Source organism: Spermophilus citellus (assembly GCF_964194105.1).
Source record: "Spermophilus citellus genome assembly, chromosome: 8".
NCBI lineage: Eukaryota > Metazoa > Chordata > Mammalia > Rodentia > Sciuridae > Spermophilus > Spermophilus citellus.
Genome location: NC_138189.1, coordinates 58,188,105 through 58,212,736, shown reverse-complemented (window position 1 = coordinate 58,212,736; position 24,632 = coordinate 58,188,105). Strand labels below are relative to the sequence as shown.

The 24,632-nt window shown below is 37.7% G+C and overlaps 1 protein-coding gene across 1 annotated transcript in view; it reads right to left on the bottom strand.

Annotated features, from left to right (window-relative positions):
* Positions 1-6,487: 6,487 nt before the first annotated feature.
* Positions 6,488-24,632, bottom strand: part of LOC308654419 (alpha-fetoprotein-like) — a gene marked incomplete at both ends in the record, with an annotated part of 41,815 nt that continues 23,670 nt past the window's right edge. The window contains 2 exons of the mRNA XM_081303798.1: positions 6,488-6,532; positions 14,380-14,512. Coding sequence (XP_081159924.1) covers positions 6,488-6,532; positions 14,380-14,512 — 178 coding nt within the window. The remainder of the gene's footprint in view (positions 6,533-14,379; positions 14,513-24,632) is intronic.

Below are 24,632 nucleotides of genomic sequence, written 5' to 3'. Positions count from 1 at the left end.
TAATACAGGCCTCTATTACTAAAACATGTCAACAGAATTACAGAGAGATTGCTATTTGACAAATGCATAAAGTCTGCACTAGCGTTCAAACCATTACCTGTGACTTTGAACTGGTAGAAAACCAAATGTTGAAACAGCTTGTTTTTCTTTGAAGTGATGAGGTTAACCAGGGTTCATGTTTAGACTAAAATGAGTTCAAATCTAGTTTCAGTAACTGAAATAAGTTTGGATACTGTGTATTCCAAAAATATCTATTATCGTAAAATGTGTAATGAACATAAGTTTAAGTGGCATTTTTAGATATTATGCAGGTCAAACTTCTTTTAGCTTGAATTCTCAAGAGAACTGAAATATCAGCAACTGACACAGAAATGACTGGAAGTAAAAACAGCTAGTTCTTGAAATGAACAAGAATCACATTCTTACACCATCAAGGATCTGACAGTCACGGTGTTCCACATCTCCTTGAACAAGCTGACATTTTCATTAAAGCCAGGATTGTGTCTCTTTGAGATGATGACTGTAATATTACAGCTATCTATCTTTTGGGAAGGAAAAGATTATGGAGTCTGTTAAGAGATCCAAATTATCATTTTCTCAGTCTTGGCCCTTTTTTCTTTCTCTGCTCTACTAAGCACTTTCAAAACTATTCTTAAAATTGAACTCCCTTACTTTATTTTTCCAAGCAAATATACCACAAAGACTTAATATATTGCATTAGATAAAACCAGACTTGGCCACAAATATCTACTTTTGGCTGAATGAGTACACTGGATAAAGCAAGCTCTGGTGGCTGTGCCAGGCAGAGGTCTGGAGCTGTGCTGTCGAAGCACCCTGTTCTACAAGACACACTCAAGGTACTTATAATCTGCTAAGATCATCTTGAAAAAACACGCTCAGAAGAAAGAAATGCTACAAGTTCCAGCTATGATTTTATTTATGAATCTGTATTAAAATGAAGAATGGTGCAATATTCTTCCACTCCCCAAACTACTTCCACTTGCATTTTTCATAAGCATTGTGTTATATTGTTGGTCATTGCATATTCTAAGGAATAAGGTTGTATGTAATAAACCCAGGTGAAAGATTAATTATTAACATTAAAATGTGAAACATTTTTAAGACAGAGGTATTACTTACCATTACCACAAAAATCTGAACTGGTTGAAAGTGAAAGTGTACTATGACTTTTTCTGTTACTCTTTTACTGAGTAAAAAAGAGGCTTCTACTTTTATCATCAATGAGTTAATAGGAAAATAGTTTTGTCTCACTAAAATAAGATAAATGTGATGTTAAAATTCAGTCTACTTTAAAAAATTAAGGCAATATCAAGTGCCTTCTATAAATGATAAAAATTAACATATTGAAAATCTACAAAATGCATAAGTACCAAGCCTTGCATAGAAAATAAAAAGATATATGTTATGAAATGATATGAAAAGAAAAATCCCAGATGAGGAAGTACAAATGGCAACTAAGTATAGGAAAAAAGTTGTATCTTTAACAGTGATCACCTCTTTGTGTATGTGCTCAATCAGCAGACAGAAACATGCAGTAACTTAAACAAAGAATTATGAAGTCATGATCGGAGAGTATGTGTAAAGATGGTAAGAGAACGTGAAAGGGTACCTAAGGCTGAGGGAGACAACCCTAAAAAGGAAGAAATTGGAATGAGGATTTCAGAATTTACTGGGAAAGGTGTGGTTGCAGCCCCCTGGATAGAAGTTAGGGAGGCTGCCCAGGCCAGAACAGCAGCACACTTGCTGGGCAAGCAGGAACTAACCTTTGGAGTGTGACTAGATGAGGGAGATACACAGAAGGACTAGGAGCTTTGTTGAAGGTGGGCACGAAGACTGGGAGCTGAAGGGGCTGTTTTGCAGGAATCTAGAATAATACTGTATAAGATTTAGGCTGGGGCATCTTCGAAGCTGCATGGAACAAATGCCAGGAAAGAAGCACGCTAGATCGCTGACCCCTTGAGTCTGCAAGCAGACACTGTGCTCAGATGTGACAGCAGCAATTTGAGCCAAGGAAGAGGCCTGTACCTGGGCTTCAGGGTAGACCACCATTGCCCAGATCAAAAGCTGGAGAAGCAGATGGAGAAACAAATGCTGAAGAAAGCTGCACCCTACAGGCAACTTGGGCTGGAGAAACCACTCTGAGCAGAGTGGTGGAGAAGCAAAGTCCTATATCCCGGAATCTGGACTGCCAGCTCCTAGGAATTAAGAAAGCCTCCTTTCACCTGCATCGCCCTCTGCTGGCAAAGCATGACATCATGTAAACTGCAAAGGAAACATTTAAAGGGCTGATGCTCATTTTCATAACAGCAGGCAACGAACTGAACTTGGAGTTGAAAAACAATAACATAGTAACTAGCATGTCAACATAAGACAAATTCTATTAGCAAAGATAAAGAAATGTTAGCTACTCAATAAATCACAATGAGATGGGCACTCCGACAAATGATAGAAATACAAATAGGTGTGATTTTTTTTGAAGACAAGAGTTAGTGGTAAGCTTATTCTATAATTCTACATGAAAGATCTTATAGAGATGCAAAGACATTCTTCAAATATAATATTGTCATTTATTGTGACAAAAGGAAGTGAAAAACATAAATGTCCAAAAAATAGGAAAAAGATTTAAGAAGAAACAACACATTTACTCAGAAAATGTTATGCGGTCATTAATTTTTTTTTCCAAATTTGAATTATAGAGCCAAATTTTCTTTATATAGTTAAGTAAGAATATATACATATTGCAAAATATTTATTATCAACCAGATACATATGTGTTTATATGTGTACATGCACACACTAATATTTGTATGTGTACACACACAAAAAAGAATGTTAAATGTAATTTTGTCTGTACTACAGAATTATGAGTGATTATGTATTTCTAGTTTTGCTATACTTATTAAGCGTTCTATAATAAATGTGTTAAATTTTTTTTTCTCTGTGTGTGTGTGTATGTTTATGGTACTAAGGATTGAACCCATGGGCACTCTGCCACTGAGATACATCCCTAGCCCTTTTTTATTTTTTAATATTCATTTTGTTTCATTTTTATTTGGGGGTAGGGTCTCACTTAGTTGCCCAGACTGGTCTTGAACTTGTGATACATCCATAAAATCTTCGGTACTTTTCCTCTCAAAAGATGCAGCCTAATCCTCCTCACCTGTGATTGAGTTGGACTTACTGATTTCTTTTTACTTTTAATTGAAAAATAGCTATTCTATATTTATAGGGTTCAATGTGATGTCATGTGTATACATTGTGGGATGATTAAATCAAGTTAATTAATATATCCAACACTTCACATACTTATCATTTCTTTATGATTAGTATATTTAAAATCTACTCTTTTTAAATAATTAGTGACTGGCTTCTAATAAGGGAAAGCAAAAGGAAGCATGTGAGACTTTGAAGATTAGATCATAAAAAGTCACTGTGGCTTCCTCATTGCGCTCTCACGCGTGCGCGTGCGCGCGCGCTCTCTCTCTCTCTCTCTCTCTCTCTCTCTCTCTCTCTCTAGGGGAACAACTCTCATGGCCTAAGTAGTCTTAGGAAAAGACTTACCTGATGAGGCATTACACGAGGCCTTACACCTCTGTCAAAAGCTAGCAAGGAATCCAGGCCTCGCTACATAAATGGACCAGTTTGAAAGGGATCTTCCACCCTCTGTCAAGTCTTGAGATAACTTTACCCCATCTAATAGTTTGACTGCAACTCATGCAAGACCCAGAACCAGAAAACTCAGTGCAATCACTGCTGGATTTCTGATCCTTGGAAACAGAGAATAAAGGCTTGCTGTGATATGCTGCTAAATTTTAGGATAGCTCATTATATGGAAATAAACAACTAACACAATTTCTGAGGCAAAAATCTGTCTATTTAAGAGTTATTTTGCATAATACTATAAAGTTTTGTCACAAACACATTTTTCTTGTTTTATGTAGTTCAAATACTTCACCATTTATATATTGATCAAATTAAACTCTAGATAATTTATTATTCTTACTAACAGTAGAGAACCTGTCACATTCATCTTTATATACTTTGTTGTACTTCATATGGTGCCTTGTATATAGGATGTGCTCGATAAAAATAAGTTGAATAAAGTAATTAGTGAATTAGTGAATGAATGAGTAAATTATTAAATATTTATTATTAAATATTTTTATAAAATGTCCTTTATAAGTATGCTTTTTTCACAGTCTGATCCAATAGCTAAAGAAATATAGAAACTCTGGTAAGTGATTTTCCTAACATGGGAGTATATTTTATTATCTCATGGCTCTGTGAAAGACAGTTAAGCAGTGTTCTTATGGATTTGGGGGCTATTCAGATTGCTTTCAGGAACTGAAGTAGAAAGAACTCCATTTGCAAGGCAATTGATAAGAGAAAAAGCTAGCAGTTGTAACTATTAGGCTGAGGTAAGTACATAGGAAAGGAAAGGAGAATAGGATGCAACCAGGGAGGGCAAAACCCTTCAATGGCATCTATTTGCCTTCTTAATAATATATTAACACTTATTGGATTGAGCCACCTAAAATTATAAATATTTGACTTAGAAAAGAGCAATTTCATATAGTTCTGCCTAATACATTTACCACTCACTAGGCACTATTTTAAGTGCTTTACATATATTGACTCATTTAATGCAAATGAAGACATTTAATCCCAATGAAGACATTATTCTTTCAAGTCCATGTTATAGATGAGAAAAGTAATCCATGAAGAGGTAAGAAGATTGCTAAGATCTTTAGTAGAAGAAATAGGTAGGATTTGTACCTCTGACTCTAGAATCCATACTCTTAGCACCCATAATCTAGGTCCTCACTTTCAACTAGGCTCTTTCAGTCTGGAATTCTTTTATGTGTCCTCACTTATATAATGGGAACCATAGTACAGTCATCCCTCAGTATCTGTGGGGGATTGGTGTCAAGACTTTCCTCAGATTCCAAAATCTGAGGATGCTCAAGTCTCTTATATAAAATGACATAGTGTTTGCACATAACCTACCCACATCCTCCCACATCCTGTAAATTATCTATTGACTACTTATGCTACCTAAGAGAATGTAAATATTATGTAAATAGTAGTTATATTGTTTAGGGAATAATGAGAAGGAAAAAAGTCTGTGCATGTCCAGTACAGACACCATTGTTTTTCAAATATTTTCCATCTGCAGTTCATTGAACCCACGGGTGAGGAACCCAGAAATAAGGAGAGCCTACTGTACCTACTCTATTGGACGGTTGTGGGAGTTATGTGAATAATACACAGAAAAGCTGGCACTTTGCACTTGAGAAGTATGTGATAAATAGTACAGTTAAACTAGCAGAAATCCTTACCCACCCTTGCAGCTTTCTATTCTACTAAGCCTTACTGTCCACCATTACTTAGTTCCTGTCTTAAAAACAGCCAGATGGATCACTCACCCTCCCTGAAGACCTTCCTCACATCTCTGTTGAAACTAACTGTTCCCACTTTCTAGAGCTGGGCTAGGGCCACTTCTTTCAATGACAATATATGATCTCAAATCCCTGTACACCACAATGACAGTTCACTACTGTTGTAAAAACAGAAATGTGAAATTTGCCTTTTATTATAATTCCTTGTGTGCTTATATCTAATATTAATTCGTTCGAAATTTGTTCTTACTATATTCATATTTATATTATTTCCTATAGTATCTAGCATAGTGAACTGAACACATTATAAAGCCCACAACTGTTTATTGGATTTAATTTGCTAATGTGTATTACCATACTGAAATCACAGTGGTGAAGAAAAACAATATTTAAAATCAAATAAAGAGCACCATAATGACAATGAAATTTTTCTTCTGTATTTCTCCAATCAAAAGTACGCATCTATTTAGAAAGTAAATATTACTGATTATTTCATTATACAAAAGAATCTGGCAAAAGTAAAAATCAGTTCAAATTATAAATTCTTTAGGTTACTTATAGCAAGATTTCCAGGGTAAAGACTAATCATCACATAAAGATCAAATTAATATCAATATATTAGAAGCCCATGGTACCAATATCAGTGTCATATGTGGGAAAAGGTAATTTTATGATAAAGCATGCTTAATTAAGTCCACTGACTTTCAGTAGTGATATAGACAGAATTCCAAATCACCCTTGAGGTCTTTTTCATGGTGGAAGCCCAGCAGCCAGTTCCCAGCTAGATATGGCAGCCTTTACCTCTACCTGCTGCTCTCCAGAGGCAAAAACTTAAAAGGAAAAGGGAAAGGAGAGTGGATCATCTGAGGGTTTCGGTAAGTAGCTTTCTGCTCGGTAGAAAGGAGATATTTAGTATACACTCGGCCAGTGTTCTTGGATAACACTGTGAGGTGCTAAAGATTTATTTGTTAATTGTTATTTTCAATAATCAACATGAGTTTCATTATTCGTGAAAAACAAAACGGTCTTCTTAGCCAAGATCCTACGTTGACAATTTCTGGCATTATTTAGTCTTCCAGGAAAGATTGGCACTTTTCAATCAGTTTTGACCCCTAGAGAAAAAAAGAAAATAAGCACAAATGTGAGGGGGGTGGATGGGAAAGAAAAAATGAGAAATCTAAACAACTATGGTCCCCAAGTAGAAAAACCTTCAGGAATTACTATGCCCAAGATAGGCTCTACTATACCCTTTCTTCAAGGTACTTTCCCACAGACTTAGTCCCTTAGCATAAAGAGTCAATTCATTTTAAGCCCTGTCCTACTTTGGGGACAAATATATATATATAATTTTTTTTTCTCCTCACAAAAATGTACTCTTTTGCTACAGGTTATATATACAGATCATTAGCATCAACCTCTTACTGAATTGTAAAACTAGTCTAGTCTGGCCCCCTTCACCACTCAGTGAGGTATAGAGACACCAGCACCAGATCTGAATCACATGTTTCCACCCCTGTATGTGGACGTGAATAGACCTCTATATTCAGTCCAGCAGTTCTCCTCAGTTTTTACTTGTACAGTTTTTATTCAAATAAAAATCATTTGTAGCAGCCTAGACAGATGAAGTGAGATCTTTAGCTACAGTGAAAATGGAGCCCCAGAACCCCACTGTTAAGGTACACACACACACACACACACACACACACACACACACACACACACAGGCACAGCTGACTAGCAATCCTATGAGCCCCAGGGACTCTGTGGAAAATCTTTAGAAGACTGTTAATTTAGTCCTTCCTCCTACTCTCTTTAAAATGTACCACACTAAATCATTCAGACACTTTAGAATCTATTTAGGATTGTTTTTATAAATGCTTCTGGAGGTCAAGATGCTTCTTTGGTAATCCATGACTTTTTAAATCAATTTTCATGGGAAAGTTCTTTATAAGTGTAACCCAAGACCTTCAATATTTAATCTTGTCCATTTCTCTGAACAATCTTTTCCTACATCAGTCCTTCCTGACCACACTTATTCCATGGTTCCCTGATAAATTTCTGTTATGATAAAAAAATTCTGTAAAAAGAAAAGTTTCTGACTAAAGATGAGGTAAAAGAAAGGCCTCTAAGAAAAATATTTTTAATAATGAGAATGGCCCAGAATGAAATAAAACCAGTGATGATAACGCCACAGCTAGAGACGAGGCCCATCCAAGACTTAGTTACAGGTCATGTAAAACATGGACTCATGTGAGGGAATGTGGAGGATAGAAAAGAAAAATCTTCTTTACACTGAGTTCAAATTTCCCACTGTTTGATTTCCTATGATACTGGGCCTGTTGGGGGACTGCTATCATGTCACCCACCCTCAGATTTAGGATAAGTATTACCAGTGTATTCCTCCATATCCCCATGACACGGCTTTTAATCCATTTTCTACTCTGTATACTCTGGACTTAACAATTTCCCATATCGTTTTAAAATGTGTTACTCATCTTTTCTGCAATCACAATGCAATAACAGTAAAAATATACAAAAAGAGAAGAAACCCCTGTCAATGTTTTAAAAACTATATAAAAGCACTATCAGTGTAAGAGATGTTGATGAATTTCTAGTGAGAAAAAAAGAAAGCAGTTGGGAATAATATTGACCAATATATCAAAGTGGATAAATAGGATCTCAGAATAGCAACCATAAAAAGATGTATCAGCAGCAAAAGACCAGAGAGTCATTGATTTCTGCGCTGCTTTTGTTCCTGTCTAGTGCCAAGTCCATTTTTTCAAACTTCCCACAGATTCTTAAAGCCACCATTGTGCTTTAAATAAATTCATTTTTTACCTAGGTTAGATTAGCCAGAATTTAATTTAATTAACAATTAAAGAATTCCCACTGGCATACCAGCAAAAGTGCTATGCAAATATGTGGACAAAATAATCTTTAAAAATGCAAAAAAAAAAAAACCAAAAAACAAAAAGTTTTTCTCCAAGGTATTCATTCTGAAAAAAAAAAATTAACAAAAGACAGACATAACTTGAAAATGCAGCCCAACAAAACTTAAAAGACTTCAAGAAAGAACACAACATGGGATAATAGAAATAGTCCAATTTACCCAGGATTGCAGTGAAAAGAAAATTCATGTGGATAGATACTACTTGTATCTAAAAGTAACTTAATTCAAACTGAAACATTAACCCAGAGGAGTTTTCAAAATACAGCTCTAAGCTGATGGAATATTCTGTCATAGAAACTATGTAAGAACCTGAAATATTTTAGTGGTGTGATGAAGGTAGGGACTTTGTTGTTTTGTCAACATAGAACATGGTACTGTTATAAATAATATTTCAAGTAAACATGCCATTGAATAGGAAAGGTGGGCTGAGGTTGTGGCTCAGTGGTAGAGGGCTCGCTTAGCACACATGAGGCACTAGGTTTAAACCACAGCACCACATAAAAATGAAATAAAGATATTGTGTCCACCTACAACTAAAAAATAAATATTTAAAATATAAAAATAAAAGATAGGAAAGGTTGCACAGAAATTAAAGGAAGTTTAGACATGTCAATCAAGTTCTCAGAGGATTATTAGACGCTGAGTAAAGTTGAAGGATCAAGAAATAGAATATAACCAATTAAATCTAACAATAAACACACACACACACACATATACACACACATACACATACACACAGAGAGTCTTTGGATACAGACAGGATGACTGAAGTGAGTGTAAGTGCACTGTATTTTTAAGTGATGGTAACATTTTAAAACACTATTAAAAGGATGATAAAAATCACAGGTTACTAGTAGTGAAAATTTAAGATTGGTTGCCTCTTGGAAGTGAGGAAGCTACTCTGCTCCTCTACTTGAACTTTTGCTAAATTTATGTATTACTTCTATCATTTTCAAGATGATGTAGAATATCAAGAGACAATGAATTATAGCAACCTCAAATGATAAGATCAATATAAATTGAGGTTATCAATGTGTGTAATCCAATCATAGTTTTCCTTCAGGAATGCATGCCAATATTTCAGTACCTTTGACAGTAGAGCAATCAAACTGTAAGTCTCATGGTTACATATAGACTATTAAAGCCAACAAGTCTCTTCACGTGAATTTCTGCTAAGTAAGCCTCATCCAACAGCAAAACTTTACCTTTTCTTCTTTGTTAAATTTCATATGTTATTTTCAAACCATCATTTCAACCTGTCCAAACTTCTGCTAATTCATATTAACTTGGTTATTTTCATAGCAGAATTCTCATAACAGAATATGGGATCATAATAGAATATCCTCATAGTTTATTGGTTTGTAGATTAATGTCTCAGGCTTTAATTATCATTCCTCACAGGGAGGATTTTCTGTGAGTTGCCTAAAGAATTTCTGTCAATACAATTTTCTCTTTGAGCCTTCAAATGACTACAATTCACATTACTTCACGAAATGTATAATGCCTCTTCTCTGGACAGCCCAAATTCACACTGGTAAATTGGTGAATGGGTTGAACAGGTTATATCCGCCCTAAACTATTTCACTCTGTGTAGATAAAATAATCCGAATCTCCTGATTTTTCCCCTCTTTTATGTTTCCTTCTTACTTTTGCCAACAATGTAATATTGACTTTGTCTCTCCTTTTTCTCCTTAGAAGTATCCTTTATTGTGGGCTTACTTCTTAAAATATGGCTTCCATCTTATCTATAAATTGCTTCTCCTCCCAACAGATATAGCTGGACAGGCAGGTTTTAAGCTTGCCCACTTTTCTTTCAACAGGCAGAACAGGCTCACATAATTGACTGCTATTATCTCAGAAAAGAAAACAAAGTATATGCCTTGTAGGTCCTTGGAGCAGTTAGTCTTTTACAGCCCTAGGAGCACCTATGCCTCCTCACTCCGGGGATTGGGTTTTGTAGAGACTCCTGGGAAGTTCCTGGGTATTATTACTTTGCACTACAGTCAATCCCAGACTCCTTCCACAAATGTAGAAGCCAGAGGCAAAACATTTAATGAAAAGATTCCAAAATATTTTCATATTCTATTCCTACCTTGTATACTAGGCATTTTTATATTCAGTTATTTTGAATATATTGTCTTCTTATCCTCATATTTTATGTCCCCCAATTCTTTCACAATTATGTTATTTTTGAATTGTTTATTTCTGTTACCGTCCTTGTTCCAACTTCTCACCAAGAGTTAGTCATAAGGAAATACTGAAGAGGAGGAGAAGCAGGTTATGATTATTTAGGAGCACCTTAGAAAAATGCTTCCTAAAATGTGCTGCCCAAATCAGCAGCAGCAGCAGCACCAGGAGCTTATCAGAAATGCAAATGATCAGTCCCCACCCAAGGCCTACTGAATCAAAAACTCCAAGTGCAACACATTTATTTCATTTTAACAAGCTTTCACAGGTGATTCTGTTATACACTAAAATTTGAGAATGTTGCCTTTGAATAATTGCACAAAGGTAAACCTGACTAAACTTCAGAGATTGGCATAATTATGTAAAATAAGCATTTTTGTCTGGATTTTTAATTTTAATTAGTATGACATACTCTTCCTATAACTTCTGGTTTTCCCCTGGATTTTGGGAGAGATCCTAAAGTAATGAAGGAAGGGAAAGAAAATGAACAATATTTGTCCTTTTTCATCATTCAATTGAAATTTTCTTTTAGGAAAACAATTTTAAGTAAAAGGAAACAGGAATCTTCCTGTAACACTATTGATGAAATAATTTGAACAAGTAGAATTCAACCTCAAAAGCAAGATCACTTCAAAAACACTCTCTTGGGAATCTACAGACACAGCCCCTTCAGTGGAAGTATTTTTATGTGTGGGATATGAGGTTGTTACTCAGGTGAGAACATGTTTTCTGAAAATAAACATTTTGTACTATTCCAGAGGTCAGCAAACATTTTCTGTGCAGAGCTAGATAGTAAATATTTTAGGTTTTGTAGTTCATATATTCTCTATCCTTTCTGCCACTATAACAAGAAAGTAGCTATAGACACGTGATAAATTAATGGGTGGATCTGTCCTTCGTCTGCATTCTCTTGTTATAACAAAACCATTGGGGATGGGTAATGTAGAAAGAGAAGTTTATTTGGCTCACAGTTTTGAAGGCTGAAGGATTAAGATCATATAGCACTATCTGGCCTTTGGTGGGAGCATCCTGACAGATAACATAATGGTGGGAGTATATATGGAGAGACCACATGGCAAGACAGGAAGCCAGAGAGATTCAAGGGCCAGGCTTATTCTTCTATGACTACCTGCTGTTGTGGGGAATAACTACGGTCCCATGAGAACTACATTAATCCCTTCTGAGGGCCGTACCCTCAATGACCAAGCCCTGACAGTAGGTCCACCACTTCAACATGACCACACTAGGAGCTCAGCTTCCAGCACATGAACCTTTTATCCAAACCACAGCAGTCTATCTGCCAATAAACTCTTACTGATACATAAACAGGAAGCAGGAGTGATTTATCCTGAGGACTGTCATTTGCCTGCCCTTGACTAGTCTATATATGTGGTCCCTTACTTATGATGGTTTAGGAAATTTTGACTTTATGATGGTATGAAAGCCATACAATTTCAGTAGAAAGCACTTTGAACTTTAATTCTGATCTTTGCCCAGGCTGGTGATATGCTATACTATATAGAGACATGCTGAGTATCGTCAGTCCCACAATCACAAGGGTAAACAACCAAACTCTACAGTGTACTGGGTTGCTGCAATATGATGTTTGAAGTAGAGCCCTAATATCCAGAGTATACAAAGAACTCAAAAAATTAAACAATAAGATAACAAATAACCCAATCAACAAATGGGCCAAGGACCTGAACAGACACTTCTCAGAGGAGGACATACAATCAATCAACAAGTACATGAAAAAATGCTCACCATCTCTAGCAGTCAGAGAAATGCAAATCAAAACCACCCTAAGATACCATCTCACTCCAGTAAGATTGGCAGCCATTATGAAGTCAAGTAACAATAAGTGCTGGCGAGGATGTGGAGAAAAGGGTACACTTGTACATTGCTGGTGGGACTGCAAATTGGTGTGGCCAATTTGGAAAGCAGTTTGGAGATTCCTGGGAAAGCTGGGAATGGAACCACCATTTGACCCTGCTATTGCCCTTCTTGGACTATTCCCTGAAGACCTTAAAAGAGCATGCTACAGGGATACTGCCACATCGATGTTCATAGCAGCACAATTCACAATAGCTAGACTGTGGAACCAACCCAGATGCCCTTCAATAGATGAATGGATAAAAAAAATGTGGCATCTATACACAATGGAGTACTATGCAGCAATAAAAAATGACAAAATCATAGAATTTGCAGAGAAATGGATGGCACTAGAGCAGATTATGCTTAGTGAAGCTAGCCAATCCCTAAAAAACAAATACCAAATGTCTTCTTTGATATACTGAGAGCAACTATGAACAGAGCAGGGAGGAAGAGCAGGAAGAAAAGATTAACTTTTAACAGAGACATGAGATGGGAGGGAAAGGGAGAGAAAAGGAATATTGCATGGCAATGAAGGGAGACCCTCATTGCTATACAAAATTACATATAAGAGGTTGTGAGGGGAATGGGAAAATAAACAAGGAGAGAAATGAATTACAGTAGATGGGGTAGAGAGAGAAGATGGGAGGGGAGGGGAGGGAGGATAGTAGGGGATAGGAAAGGTAGCAGAATACAACAATTACGAATAGGGCATTATGTAAAATTGTGGATGTGTAACCGACGTGATTCTGCAATCTGCATTTGGGGTAAAATTGGGGGTTCATTACCCACTTCAATCTAATGTATGAAATATGATATGTCAAGAGCTTTGTAATGTTGTGAACAACCAATAAAAAAAAAAGAAAAAAAAGATGAGTGTATTAAACACATTTTCAACTTGTGAAATTTTCAACTTGGGGTCTTGTAAGGATGTAGCCCCATCATAAGTTGAGGAGCATCTGTAGCTACGTGAATATCAATATAAACACATGCAAAGTTTAGCTGAATAGTGGAAAGAAGCCACTGCAGGTAATTAAGGCAGTAGTGAAAATTATTACTTTTGAAAGTGGTATCCAGGGCCATTGCTGAACTTACCCTTACTCCTAACAGCCCCAGCCTGGCTTGCCAAAGCATCAAGATACTTCCTCTCTTTTTGTTAACTACATACTCACCTTCCTGTACTCAGATTCTATCACCTGCTGTACTTTAATTTCTGCTCCTGAGTTCATGTCTCTGCCGGTCCAACCCAGGTACTCCTGCATTAATTCCCCTTTGGTGAGTTTACATGAATTTGCTGTGGCACATCCTACCAAGATTTTCTTTGCAATGTAAGTTGCATAATTCACCAACTTGTGAAAAATAATTTACTTGTTAATTACATGCAATTAGATAAATTACAGAAAATATTGTCCTGGTAGTTAGCTTGGGGTGTGTGTTCACACAGGTCTCTTGATCCTCTCAGTGCTCTGTTTGTTCTTTAACTCCTGCTCTCATGAACTTCTGACCACTGAGAAAATAAAATCTGTTTACCTGGTTCCCTAGTTTCTCTCCCAAACATAGTTAGTGACCTGATTGTGCCCCTACGTTTCTAAAACAAATCTCCAGATTTCCCAGACAGGTTTTTAAACTGTTAATTTTGTGCAAAAAAAAATTAATTCTTCTGTATTTTCCAAGGACATAATTTCTCTATAGTTACACGGATTCCTCCTTCTTGTCATACCCAATGCTAAACATTCCCAGTCTATCTGGTGTCATGACTGCTGTATGCATCTCTATTTGTGCCAAATTTCTTCAAATACACATAAATATCCAACTATTCCAAGATGAAATAAAGTTAATTACTCAAATCCACCTGGCCTGATGTTCTAACCTTTTCATGATTGCAGTGAGGAAAGGTTTTTTCCTCGCAGTAACATTCCTGTTTAAGGATAAACAAGGAAACACAGTTACCTCTTTCTGAAAACACATGTCATTTTCTTCTGCATGGCAGCACATCTCCACCAGGTGCGTGAAGTCCACAAGTACCCACTGGAACTGCGCCTCTGTTGCAGATGGTTTCTGCCACACGAGGCTGCTGAGGAGCCTAATCAGAAAGGAGATGCAAAAATACAAGCTAAAATCAACAAATAGGACTTACTCAAACTAAAAAGTTTTTTCTCAGCAAGAGAAACAATAAGAGAGGTAAATAGGGAGCCTATATCCTGGGAACAAATCTTTACTCCTCACATTCAGATAAAGCCCTAATATCCAGATTATACAAAGAACTCAAAAAATTAAACAATCAGATAACAAATAATCCAATCAACAAATGGGCCAAGGACCTGAACAGACACTTCTCAGAGGAGGACATACAATCAATCAACAAGTACATGAAAAAATGCTCACCATCTCTAGCAGTCAGAGAAATGCAAATCAAAACCACCCTAAGATACCATCTCACTCCAGTAAGATTGGCAGCCATTATGAAGTCAAGTAACAACAAGTGCTGGCGAGGATGTGGGGAAAAGGGTACACTTGTACATTGCTGGTGGGACTGCAAATTGGTGCAGCCAATTTGGAAAGCAGTATGGAGATTTCTTGGAAAGCTGGGAATGGAACCACCATTTGACCCAGCTATTCCCCTTCTCGGTCTATTCCCTAAAGACCTAAAAAGAGCATACTACATCGATGTTCATAGCAGCAAAATTCACAATAGCAAGACTGTGGAACCAACCTAGATGCCCTTCAATAGACGAATGGATAAAAAAAATGTGGCATTTATACACAATGGAGTATTACTCTGCATTAAAAAATGACAAAATCATAGAATTTGCAGGGAAATGGATGGCATTAGAGCAGATTATGCTAAGTGAAGCTAGCCAATCCCTAAAAAACAAATGCCAAATGTCTTCTTTGATATAAGGAGAGTAACTAAGAACTGAGTAGGGAGGAAGAGCATGAGAAGAAGATTAACATTAAACAGGGATGAGAGGTGGGAGGAAAAGGGAGAGAGATGGGAAATTGCATGGAAATGGAAGGAGACCCTCAGGATTATACAAAATTACATACAAAAGGAAGTGAGGGGTAAGGGAAAAAAAACAAGGGGGAGAAATGAATTACAGTAGAGGGGGTAGAGAGAGAAGAGAGGAGGGGAGGGGAGGGGAGGGGAGGAGGGAAAGCAGAGGATAGGAAAGGCAGCAGAATACTACAGACACTAGTATGGCAATATGTAAATCAGTGGATGTGTAACCGATGTGACTCTGCAATCTGTATACGGGGTAAAAATGGGAGTTCATAACCCACTTGAATCAAAGTGTGAAATATGATATATCAAGAACTATGTAATGTTTTGAACAACCAACAATAAAAATTTAAAAAAAAAAAATACAAGCACTCCCTGAGTTCCACAGGCCAGATCACAACCTACTTACTCAGAGCTATACACCACCCAGGCCTTATCCTTGCTCCCACTCTCCAGGCTGAAGACTCCCAAAATGGCCCTGCAAGCCTCACTGCCTTCACAATGGCCATTGCTATCTTTATGTTTACAGAGCAAACTTTCTACAAGCATGCCTCCTCAGTACAACCATGATGTTAAATTTAATTCTTTATTATAATTATTATTAGGTAAACACCTTTGTTTTCTGCTGTTTGATTGCATATGGATAGTACATAGTGAATTGAAGTTTTTCCTATACTTTTTGTGCATTCCAAACAATTAAATTCCAAGAGCTGGGGATGCAACTCAGTAGTAGGACATTTGCCTAGCACATGTGAGGCCCTGGACTCAATCTCCAGTTCCGCAAAAATAAACAAACAAACAAATAAATAAATTTTCAAGCAAATTACAAGTACAATACACATAGAAATTGAGGATGCCTTATATGTTATTAATGATAAGACCAACAAGTTAATTTCAAACTTCAATGATTCATCATCTCAGATTTTCCCCACAGAATTCCCCCCCACAACTATAAACAACGGTGTTTTAATATCTTGAACATTCAACATTGTAATCTCGTTTCTGTCTCCCTATTTAATAGGCATTCAAATCTTCTGCTACTAGTGTTGCTTATGCTTACAGAAAACCTCTTTCCCTCCCTCCCCCCTCCCCTCCTCCCCCCTCCCCCCTCCCCTACCCCGTCTTTCACTGTTTCAGAGCAAGAAAACATTAAAAAAAGGAAAATGAGGCACGAACAATAGGAAGAATGTACATTGATCGATATTATACAGCTAACTCAACACATTTACTTAAGTCTTCATTTTCAAATTCACATTGACAATACTAAGTGGCTTTATCTGTGCTATAAATGAAAGAAAAATATCTCAAAGTTCTCAGTATACTATTTCTTTTTTTTTATTGGTTGCTCAAAACATTACAATGATCTTGACATATCATATATCATACATTTGATTCAAATAGGGTATGAATTTTCTATTTCAGTCTAAATCAGAGATCACCAAACTCTTTCAGGTAGTAAATATTTTAGGCTTTAGGATATTACATGGGTACTTCCATTACAAGGCAGAAAACTTTGGTTTGCCTGGAATGGCAGATACAGGTGACAAATATAGTTTGTGACAGTTGTCATTGACTGGAGATGATGGGGAAGAGTGACTAGCAGCAGGGGAAGGGGTGGTCAGTTTCACTCCACCCCAGTGACAAGGGTCCCAGCACACCCTTTTCTTCTCTCAGCTGTCTCCCCTTAGGCAGCAAGGCCAGTCACTGAGGCACTTAACTCCAGGAGGGAGACACCACCCACCCGTGGCTGACCTCGTAGCCATCAACAACAAAGTATATGTGGTACCAGAGCAGGCCCTGGGCAGCAGAAAGCAGGGTCACCACAGGACAAACAGGCACTGGAAGCAAAGTGGAAACAGATGAAGCCAACCAGCCACTTCAGTTCAGGATTTAGTCTACAGAAGCAGTGCCCACAGCTCCCACAAACACAGCTCGCAGACCTCCATGGAAACGATAAAAGCAGACTTCCAGCTTAATGTGGCAGCCCAGGGACAGGCCACTTTGATATTCTTATTGCAGCGTCACCCTCTCCCATTCCCACCACCCCCACACCCTACCCACACCTGAGTATAAACAGAACTAAACAGCAGCATAATAGGAAGCACAGCCCCTGATTCTTCCAGAAGTTACCACAAGGTGAGGCCGGTCTGAGAAGCACATAAGTGGTGCACTCAGCAAAACAGTGCAAAAAGAAGTGAGGCCATTAACTAAGTCCAGGTTTGCCTCTAATTCCAAGTCCTAGAAATCTAGAGAAATCAGATATGGGAACAGATTTATGCCCAAGTTTTTCTTTGTAACAATTCAATATAGAAGGTGAAGACAATCTTCATATTCAACAATAGGAAATGGTTAAATTCATACTGTGGAATATTATAGATTTATTAAAATGCTATTTTAAAGAATAGTGACAAAATGCATACATGATAACATTTTGACAAGCTATATTTAAAATAGTGGCTATAGCCAACATCTCTTGGTATATTAGTATGTACTACATTTACTGTGCTTCAGGCAATGTGCTAATCACTTTATATATGTTAGTTCATGTTGTACTTTCAGTTGTCTCCTAAAAAAAAAAAAGGTCCTATGTCATCTCCACTTTGCTTTTGTAGCAGTGGTTTCAGACTCCATAACAGACTGGTGGGGTGAGCCTCACCCAGAAGCCACCAGCATGGGGGAACGACCAATGCTCATTGGAGAACTCTTCCTGAGATAAGAAACCAGGCTCAGACTTCCACCCAGTAAGACAGCCTTGGTGAGTGAAGTCTGTAAAGTTGTGGTTCCTCAGCCAGGTCTGCAGACACTCATTTCTGAGTCAGACTTCAAAAAAATACCAAGAAAGCACTTTCATTCAAGTCCTGCAAACCATTAACACACAAGCAGCACTGGCAAGCTTCCTCTGAAAGGGAAAGTGGTCAGGGAGAGGTCGACTCTTCCCCTTACAACAAAACATATGCCTCTTTGCTAGTCCAGGGATCCAGACTGCAACTGAACAGGAGTCAGCAGTGCTGGAGAGGATGTCTTTCCCCATGGTATCACGGTAGACAGCATGCCTGGAGAATTCTTCCTCCCAAGATTCTGAGGATAATTTCTGTCACTGAAATTCAGCATAAACAGATACTAGCAGGAGCCTGCAAACCTGCATTATTAATCATCTAGAATGAAAGATGGATAGAAAGCAAGTTTGGGAGTGTGTGCTTGTACATATGATATTGTTTGTTCCCATGCTATACATATATTTATAATATGTATCTGCTATATTGGAATTAAATTATTATTATTTTCTTCTCTCTATTTTTTCTGAGTTTTCTAAGTGATTGTATATTACTTTAATGATAAAAGAAATCAAAAGTTTTTAAAGAACTAGGAGAATATTTTTCTATCCAACTGTTCTATACATAGTCAATTTTTGTTCTAAAGCAGAACTAAATTTGACCCCCTTCCCTTGAAAAAACCCACAGTGCTTGTTTGTGTCTCTATAAAATTCAAGTCTGTATAGTTAGGATATATAGTCAAGTGAGTTATTCTATCCTTGAATGACAATTACCAGTGTTTATTTGATTATTTAACATGACAATACAAACTACTTTCCACTGGAATTTGGTGGATTTTTTTGTGGAATATGTTTTCTTAGAGAAATAGTAATGCTTGAGGTATTAAAGTGCACTGTCCAACCCATTAAAAAAAATAGTGTAGCTTAAGTCCCAGATTACAGAAACCAAGGATCCTGGGTACCTAAAATCAAATTGTAGACCTTGCTGGCTTACACAGTGGGATGATCGTATTTCTAAACACCTGATTTAGATTTCTGTGGTCTGGTAAAGGGGATTGAGTACTGTAAGGACCCAAAGTTGATATAAGATGGGGACAGCATTTTCTGCTCGTTCCTGTAAAACCTGGATTTCTCTTTTCTTCTAAGATCATGAAAGGTCACAAGTTCTGGTTTGGTCTTCCACTTATTGTTTGGTGAGATGGTGGATAAGACACTTAACCTTTCTGACCCTATTCTATAAAAAGAAAATCTGAGCATGGATACTGCAAGGGTTTTGTGAGAACCAAAAATAATATATTAAAGGTTTGAGCATGGTACCTGGCACACTGAGTGTATTCAATAAATAGTGCAAAGAAAATAATAGCAATGAATAAAAATAACAATAAATAACATAACACAACTTGCATAATGTTAAATTATCACTTGTTCCAACCATGGTCTCCTTCCTCCCTTATCCTCACAGTAAGTTGGTACATTGTCACAGTTTCTCTCCTATGTATTCATTTATTTTTTCAGCAAGTTCCGGGTGAGTTTCTTTACAGTGCCCTCAGGAATTGAGTTGTTGATTCATTGAGAACAGGGAACCCTAACAGGAGAGGTACCAAGTATCCGTGTCATACAGTCGCCTTCTCTTTTCTCACAGTCTGAAGGATCCCAAATGCCCTCGTGATTTGCCCCCCACCCTGGACCCCTCCACTCTTGTCTCTCAGCCTGCCCCCGAGTCACACCTAGCTAGCTGCTCTGCTTGCTTTCCCTGCAGGTCAGCTAGTTTCTGGATGCACTTCCACAGAGCGACCAGCAGAGGGACGACGAGCACAGCGGCTGAGTTCCTCCTTGGCCCGCCACCGCTTGAGAATAGTCAAGAAAAATGTGGTCCAGGCAGTGGGTCTGGGAATGGGATTCAGGACCCGGCAACTCTGTGCTTCTCAGGAGCTGGACCCTCACCCCAACAACTGTGTTGCACACGGTGTGACTCACGTGCAGTTGTTTTACCTCTCCTATGCCCTCCCCGCCCTGTCTCTTTACATACCACCTGAATGCCTTTATGTAAAATTATTTGCCCTAATCTTTCCAACACTTTAGCTCTTTATTATTTACTTTTTAAAATCTTGACATATATTCTTGACCCATAATATTAGCAACTTGTTTTCAGCTTTTCATTTCTATGGTATTTAATTTTCATTAAACTATCCATCATTTCATTTAAACCTTATTCTACTTTTAGTTACCATCTACACTCAACATTTCGGCTCAATATTTTTTCTTAATTGCATTTTAAATTATTTTACTTTGAATTTATACTTCCTTTTTTGTTTTCTCTATCATACTCTTCAAACTTTTCCATGATCTCAACTTCTGCTTTCTCTTTACCATCTTGCTGATTTTTTTCTTTCTACTCTAGGAGTCCCTTCACTTGTTTTTACTATTCTGTGGATCTGTGCTGTGATGGTAAGCCAGAGTTATACAGGCTGAGAGCAGTGAGAAAGCCCTTGCCACTATCAGGGAAACTTAGACAATTTTTTTTCAGGCTGACATTTGACTCCCAGAATGAATCTTCCCAGAAAATTCCATAAACCCCTTCATTAACTGTCTCTATGCTCCCGTTTTCTCCATAAAGAGAACTCAGTGCATTTACTGGAACAAAAATGCTTCCTAGTATTTTGCGCTATTGTCTAGCCTTTATGTGAATAACTTCAGGTTTTTAAAATTCTAGTGCTCGGTATTATAAGCCCTGGATTTGGGGCACACTAACAGCTTGATGCTGGGAGTTAGGCTTAAATGTTTTGAGCTAGATAGCTTGAGTTCCCACCCCAGCTCAATTACCTGTGGATCTCCTGCATAATGTCATAGCAGGAATTTTTGCCTTCTCAGTCCCAGTTTCTTTATAATTAAAACAAATAAAATATTATCTACGTCATAAATTTATGGTAAGGATTTAATGAGATGACATCATGACATGTGCCTATTTGTGTTCAAGGAATGGTCACAAGAGGAAGCAAACAAAACCTCCTCTCTGGAAATGAAATGGATTCTCACCTCAATCCTGGGATAAAGAATGATGAACTACATTTTACAAAGGTCTTTGGGTACTTAGTGAAAAGCTCTAAGATTTAGTTTGTGACCAGTTCACCTTGGGAAATGAAAGGACTTCAGGGTCAGCTGGTCTATGAATAGCAAGTACTGCAAAAAGACAGAAAAAGTAACAACCTTGTACTTGCTGACCAGGAGAATGTGTTCACTCCCAAGGTAATGAACACCTGTCTCACTCAGCAAGGTGATATTTTTGGACTAATAATATTTAGACTGCTTTGACAGAATGAGTCTTAAAGTAAATAAATCAGAAATAAGCTGCTACTTCTGATGATCTTGGGAGAAACAGAGCAATGAGGACCAGAGCCTGCTTTCTCCTGAAGGAGGGCAGAAAGGGTGGGTGGCACTGTAACAGAACTACCCCACATTGGAGGGGGTGCTTTGGGTGCATCCTACTGGTTTAGGGAAATGGGAATCTTTGGTGTTTCCTCTAACAGTCACTTCTGGTAGATCCCAACAGGGGCCTCTAACCTGGGCTCCATCACCTATAGAGTCACTCCAAGGAGAATATATGGCCCATGGAAATTTCTTGACTCTGGGCTCAGAATGAGGTGGGGTTAGAGACATGCATAACTAAGAAAGATGCTTCTATGTCAGCAGCAGCAAAATAAATAAATAAATAAATAAAATGTCTCTAGGAACTGATAGTCAGTGTTCCATTCCATCTATCTATGTGAGATGGAAACAGGGGAAGTGCCTGCAGGCTGCCTGTGAGATCTTAATCATCTCTACTCTCAGTAGCAAGAGTAACATGCACGCCATGAGGTTGAATGAATTGCAGGGATGACTGGCAAGGCTATACCCATCATGGCATACCCTAGTAATGCTCAGAAATCTCATCTTCCAGATGTTCCACCTTCACACTGATGCTTTCCACATCCCTAATCTGACCCATCTCCTGCCTCCCGGCTCTCCCTAAGTCTCCCTCTGTCTTCTCAGGACTTGGGCTTTCTCTTAGAAAACTCCCCCATATCCACCTTTTCTCTGAACTTCTCTTTCTCCCTCTATACAAGACATTGGCTCCCTGATGATAGAGCTTACTCCAAATTTTCTTAAGAGGAGAATATTTTTCAGGGTGGAGCCTTGAATCATGGACACAACTTATTCTTTCTCTCCATGTAGTGACTTTGCCCCATGGTTATGTAAGCACTTCTAGATGGAGAAAGTGGCTACAGTCAAACCTGCTCTGATTCCCTCACTTGGTGATTAATCTGCATAAACTCCTTATATTCTAAACCTCATGCATCTCTCCCAGATGCCATAGGGTTTCTCTCATTGTTGCCACTGGATGTCAGGCAGATGGTGGGCTCATACCTTAGAGTTTTGAGCAATCATTATCATACTATAGTTCTAAGACTCATTATGATGTATTTTTGATATTTTTGAAATGCATTAATTCTTTAAATTCAATAAAATGAGCCAGAGCATGTTGCAGCAAATCTATTGTTTATAAAAATAACAATAGCAATAATAAATAAAATAGGAGGCTATTTTTCTATGAGTACTACTGACTTTAGCACTTGAATCCCTTTTATCGCTTCCAACAGATCTCTCCTTTATCCTCTTTTGAAAGCCACAGCTACTAGGAAGTATATGTCATTGAACTTTTCATTCATCCCCTATCCCTATTTCTTTCACATAGAGAAAGCCTGGTCATGCCCCCTCATTTTCAATGACTTCAGACCCAGTTAATTGTCATGTTTTCTACTATTATCTTGCCATTTATTATTTTTTGTAATCTTAACAACTACATCAATGATGCACATGTGACAGGTTGATTGCAAAACGGTACCCAATTGTCTAGCTTTGCCTGTGTCCATATCCTTTACAATGTGACTTTTTAATTCGTCTTATCAAGAAAAAAAAATCTATTTCCACACTCCCTCAGCTGGGCTGGCCTTGTGACCAACCTTCCAGCAGAACTGACATTGCTCAATTCCAAATCTGGGCCTCATGGGGTCTCTACACTTGCCATTTCTCCCATCTACCTTATAAAGAAGCTGCATTGGCCTGTCAAATGGCAGGGGTCCCCATGCAGCAGAGACAACCAACCATCTTAGCTGAGGCCATACAGAGCCAGCCAGCCCCCGGCTAACTGCAAACACAGGAGCAAACCTTGACGAAAATGGCCCAGGCTAGCCCAGATCAGTAGACTCTTCCAATCAACCTATAGATTTGTGAGCATTTTTAAGTCATTACATTTTCATTTGTTATGCTGCAAAACTAAATGATACATCTGTGAGTAAGGGATGAGGGGCAAACTTGATAATGGAGTGTAGTAGTGGAGGGGAAATAAGAACAGCACAGTGAAATAACTATTTTAATAGATGCTATAAAAGAGGGAGTAGGTAAGAGTTTTGGATTCAGTTCTTTTGCTGACTTAATCCAGAAGCCTTCTTAAATATAGAGCACCCACTGGGAAATCCTGCTCAAATGTTGACAGAGTGCATTCTGCTGGCAGCATTTCCAATCAGTAGGCTTTTTAATATTGGTAACAGCAATAGCACTTTGCAAAATCACTTATTCGTAAACTTTTCTAATGTGTAAATGTTTTCACATAATACTTACACCTACACATGCATATGTATTTCCCATAGTATATCATTCCTCTCAGGTTCCCCTTAGAAATCCACCTAAGTATAAATCCTGCCTCATCCCTAGTTGATTGTCAAACAATAAAGATCTGTCCTTACAATACTGCATGGGGGTATAGTGTCTTTACACTGGCTATATGTAGTGTAGCTTCAAAGGCACAAATTTTGTAGGAAGTGACAAGGAAACATTTCTATTTAACAATAGCAACAAAAAAAGATGAAGTTTCCAGTAACTTAACATATCTAAAGATAAAATAGGCTGTTTTCCCATCACTGAATATATTTATAGATGAACTAAACAGTGTTTTAGAAGGATTTCCTAAACTTGGGGTTGGGAAACTAATATCTAAAATTCCTCCCATTTTCATAATAATTTAACTGACTTTATATCTTTATAGAAAAGATTTTTGGCATTTAAATGTTTATTTCCTGTACTGAGAATGCCTAGTGATATTTTGTATTCTTATAATAAGTCACTACAGAGCATTATCTGATACAAGGCACTCCATTAAACAAGGAAAAAGAGGGAAACCAAGGATTCAGGGAGTTGTATTCATAGGCGTTACATTGTCTCCCAGCTGGCAACTTCAACAAATTGCCCCAAAACTGTTCTTCAAAACAGACTCAGGCAATCCTAATAATAGCATTGAAAGTGGTAGTAAATAAAGACATACTGTTGAGGTAATATCCATCATTCCAATGGAACAGTTCAAGTACTTTCCCATAATATAGGTCCTCAAAATTG